The sequence below is a fragment of the Nicotiana sylvestris genome, chromosome 6 (assembly GCF_000393655.2).
Source record: "Nicotiana sylvestris chromosome 6, ASM39365v2, whole genome shotgun sequence".
Classification (NCBI taxonomy): Eukaryota; Viridiplantae; Streptophyta; class Magnoliopsida; order Solanales; family Solanaceae; genus Nicotiana; species Nicotiana sylvestris.
In genome coordinates this window covers 212204532-212208955 of record NC_091062.1, presented here as the reverse complement: position 1 = coordinate 212208955, position 4424 = coordinate 212204532, and the positions used below count along the sequence as shown (strand labels likewise).

General features: G+C 37.3%; 1 protein-coding gene across 1 annotated transcript; it reads left to right on the top strand.

Annotated features, from left to right (window-relative positions):
• Positions 1 to 316: 316 nt before the first annotated feature.
• Positions 317 to 4141, top strand: LOC104225915 (pentatricopeptide repeat-containing protein At5g43790-like). Its single transcript, XM_070147861.1, has 2 exons — positions 317 to 751; positions 1967 to 4141. The coding sequence occupies exon 2, from the start codon at positions 2108 to 2110 to the stop codon at positions 3911 to 3913; it is 1806 nt and encodes a 601-aa protein (XP_070003962.1). The 5' UTR covers positions 317 to 751; positions 1967 to 2107; the 3' UTR covers positions 3914 to 4141.
• The last annotated feature ends 283 nt before the right edge of the window (positions 4142 to 4424 follow it).

Genomic DNA, 4424 nt, shown 5'->3' with positions numbered 1-4424 from the left:
TTTTTTATTAAATTTCAAATAGTGGCTGAATATTAACAAGCGATGAAATGCACAAATAACCCTCAAAAGTAGATGATATTGAATTTTTGTCCCCGCTTGTCCCATTGGCAGAACTTCAAATTTAACAAGTGTTGCCTCTCGCTTGTCCCATGAACAATAATTATAACTTTTAACCTTTGAACTCCTGCTCAAGTGGCAAATGAGGGTCGAAACTTAAAAACCACCCCCAAAAAGTGACATATTACTACAATTTAAAAACTAGCCATCCGGGCTAATTTTTACGTTTACAAGTCTCCAATCCAACAGGTGAAGGAACATTTCGGCCCATCTACTAGGCCCACAAATGAGAATGGTGGAGAACTGACCAACGGTTCCTGCGATTTTCAGTTCATCGGCAAAACCCTTACATCTTTCTCTGTGTATGTAGTATTTGTATTTGTTCGTGATTTTACACCCAAAGCAGGGCTTAACTAGGGCTCTCACCCATAACCATGTCTTCTACACTCGAAATCGAAGCTCGAGAGTAATCACCCAGAACCCAGCTCGTTTAGCATCCTTTTCCGGCGAGTTTTGAGTTTTCCGACTGAGTTTCGATGACTATTTCTACTGGTTCCTTGTCGAAGTCCGATCGAGGTTTCGTTTTGAGGTGGCTTGAATCCGTCGAGCTGGCTGTCCGAGGTTCTGTTCCAGCTCTAGCCAATCCGTCGCTTATCAAGGTCCTATCCGTTTGATTCGATTTCACGAAACTGAGGTCAAAATTCTTTCCCAATTTTGTTCCTTTAAAGCTTATCAAGGTCCTATCCGTCTGATTCTGTGAATTCATTGATATTTGACTATTGAATGGAACATTTGCCTTAATGTGAATTTCGTGGCTAATCTGATTTTAGTCATGCACTGTTATTTGATTTTAGAACAATCAAAATCTGATTGTATGTTTTGCCTTAATGATGTAAAAAAAGGAGTATTAAACTGATTTTAGTCATGCAAGTTGAATGGCTAATCTGCTATTTGACCTCAATTTCGTGGGGAAGAAAATTGCCATTGAATAGAAACAGAAACATTTGCTATTGAACATGGAGAAGAAATTGGACCTTAAACGTCTTACTACTTTTATTTAATTGCCTTTAACATTGCTAGTAGTATGTTTAGGCCGTTAATGTACGGGTAGGTGAATATATTAGGATTTTCCTTTTATTTTCTTTTATATGAGGTGAGAGGTCGTTCCCTTAGTTAAATTTATCCGGGGAATGCCCCGAGGGATTTGTATACTATATTTTATTTCAGGGGTATGCCCCGTAGTACTTGTATTTGGAGGCTAAGAGTAGAGCTTGCAGGATTTTATTTTTATTTTTATTTTCTTTTATTAGGTGGGGACGACCTCGAGTCCCTTTTGTGTGTTTATTTTTCTGTGTTTGTTTTACCTCAATTCGAATATTTTAAAAGCCGACTTGACCATGTATGCAACCGTACTAGTTACGGGCCTTGGGGAGTGCCTAACACCTTCTCCCCGAGTCAAATGAACCCCATTACCCGAATCTCTGGTGCGGACTTGGTTTTGGAGTTTTAAATGTTTTAAAAAGAAAAATCATTTTAAGAAAAATGGTGACCTGGCACATCGAAATCAAAATCAGGTGGCGACTCTGAGTTATTTTCCTTTTGAATACAATTTTTGTCACGTTCTAATTGGAAAACCTTTTTTAAGCTTTACTAAATCTTTTATTATTTTAGGAGGGTTGAGTGAAGTTTGTAAAAAAAAGGATGTGACAACTATCCTAATTGAAAGTGATGTGATCTGAGCTGGTGAGATTATTTGAACAAATTTTTATATCAGTCTGTAACTAAATCGATTAAAAAAAGAAAGAAATCTTGGCCATAATGACCATATGTATGATTTTTGTTCATATAAGTGCTAAATTTGTATATGTTGAAATGATGAGTTCTAATTATGTCTTTATTTAATTTTCAGATGTGGGCATGATCTGAATTGTTGTTGAGTTCTGTCGTGCGGTTAATCCTGTGCAAGTGCACCATCAAAAGAAGAAATCTCATTTTGCACTAGTGACTTGTGAAAGGTAATGTTTGTCTCACAAAGCTTCGAGCACATCACATGAATACATTGAGCCCAAAATCTGTCCACCCAATATTCAAACTCATAGAACAATGCAAAAACATAGCCACTCTTAAGCAAGTGCATGCTCAAATGATCACAACTGGGCTTATTCTCCACACTTACCCTCTCAGTCGCATACTTATTTCGTCTTCCACCCTAGCTGCCACCAACTCCTATGCGCTAACCATTTTCAACCAAGTAAGCAATCCAACAATTTTCCTTTTCAACACCCTCATCTCATCATCCCTTGCTAGGAAAGATGATCAACTTCACTTTTCCTTAGCTCTTTACTCTCGTATTCTCACTCAAACCACTCTCAAGCCCAATAATTACACCTACCCCTCTCTTTTTAAGGCTTGTAGTTCTCAACCATGGCTTCAACATGGCCGCGCCTTGCATACCCATGTCTTGAAATTCCTTGAACCACCTTATGATCATTTTGTTCAAGCCTCGTTGCTTAATTTCTACTCCATGAGTGGTGAATTGGGGGTTGCAAGATTCCTCTTTGATCAAATCACAAGACCAGATTTAGCTTCTTGGAACTCCATACTTACAGCTTATGCCCATAATACTTCTGTTCAATCGGAAGCCAGTTTTGATAATGCTTATGATAGCACTAATTTGTCATTGGAAGTTTTGCTTTTGTTTAATCAAATGCAGAAATCTTTGACCAGTCCTAATGAAGTTAGTTTGGTGGCGTTGATTAGTGCTTGTGCTGATTTGGGTGCGCTTAGTCAGGGGATATGGGCTCATTCTTTTGTGCTTAGGAATGGCCTCAAGCTCAACCGCTTCGTTGGCACAACTTTAGTCACCATGTATGCAAATTGTGGCCGTCTTGATATTGCTCGACAGTTGTTCGATCAATTGTTCGAAAGAGACACGTATTGTTATAATGCCATGATTAGAGGACTTGCAGTGCATGGCCTTGGGCTGGAGGCTCTTGACCTTTTCGAGAAAATGGAATTAGAAGGTTTGGTTCCTGATGATGTAACTATGCTAGTTATAATATGTGCTTGCTCTCATGTGGGGTTGGTTGATCAAGGTTGCGAATTTTTTGAGTCAATGAAGGAGGATTATGGAATTGAGCCTAAGCTTGAGCATTATGGGACCTTAGTGGATCTTTTGGGTCGAGCAGGCCGGGTGAAGGAGGCTGAGGAAATAGTTCAGACCATTCCTATGAAGCCAAATGCAGTTCTTTGGAGATCTTTACTTGGAGCTGCTCATGTTCATGGTAACTTAGAGGTAGGTAAATCAGCATTAAAACAGTTGATACAGCTAGATCCAAAGACTAGCGGGAATTATGTGTTGTTATCGAATATGTACGCTAGCTTGAACAAGTGGGATGATGTGAAAAATGTAAGGAAATTGATGAAAGATCATGGAATCGACAAAGCTCCTGGTAGTAGCATTGTCGATATTGATGGTGCTATGCACGAGTTCCTTATTGGCGATAAGACTCATCCACACGCTAAACGGATATATCTGAAGCTAGATGAGATGAATAGAAGGCTGCAAGAACAGGGTCATAAGTCAGGAACAAGAGAAGTGTTGTTTGACATTGAAGAAGAAGAGAAGGAAGATGCGCTTTCATACCATAGTGAAAGGTTAGCCATAGCTTATGCTCTTATTGCATCTAATTCTGGTGCCCCTATTAGAATCATAAAAAACCTAAGGGTCTGCAGTGACTGCCATGCAGCTACTAAGCTTATTTCAAGAATTTATGAGAGGGAAATTATAGTAAGAGATAGATCTAGGTTTCATCACTTTAGAAATGGGACTTGTTCTTGTTTGGATTATTGGTAGAATTTCTTGTACTTTGTGTTATTTGGAACAACATATAGTTTACTTAGTCCGGAAAAAAAAAGTAAATTAATGTTCCATTTCCTTGTGATCTTGCTTTTGGTGAAAGATGTATAAAAGTAAATCTACTGTGTTAAACTTGTCTCTGTCTTATAGTATTGCTGAATCAAAGGCGTCTCAATAAAAGTCGTGGCCTAAAGTCAAATTTTGATCAGTGGCCTTAATTTTTTATTTTTTTTGTCTATCGTATAGTTATCTTGCATAATATAGTATTAATATTACATTGGTTTCTTTTTTTGCATGTTATGAAGTTATCTTATAAAATATAATATTTATATTTACATTGGTAAGAAAATTCAAGTTTATAAGATGTTAGCCATGTATTTACAATTTGTTACCTTGGATCTTATTGTAATAAACGTTATTTATCAATATGAAGATGTGAGTATCTTAATTCAAAGTTCTAAAATCTTTTTATTGTTAAAAAATAGATAGTTTTTCTTTCTTTTTTTAT

Bases quoted from the DNA above. Each gene is read 5' to 3' on its own strand.
- LOC104225915 (XM_070147861.1), top strand. From the start codon at position 2,108: ATGAATACATTGAGCCCAAAATCTGTCCACCCAATATTCAAACTCATA.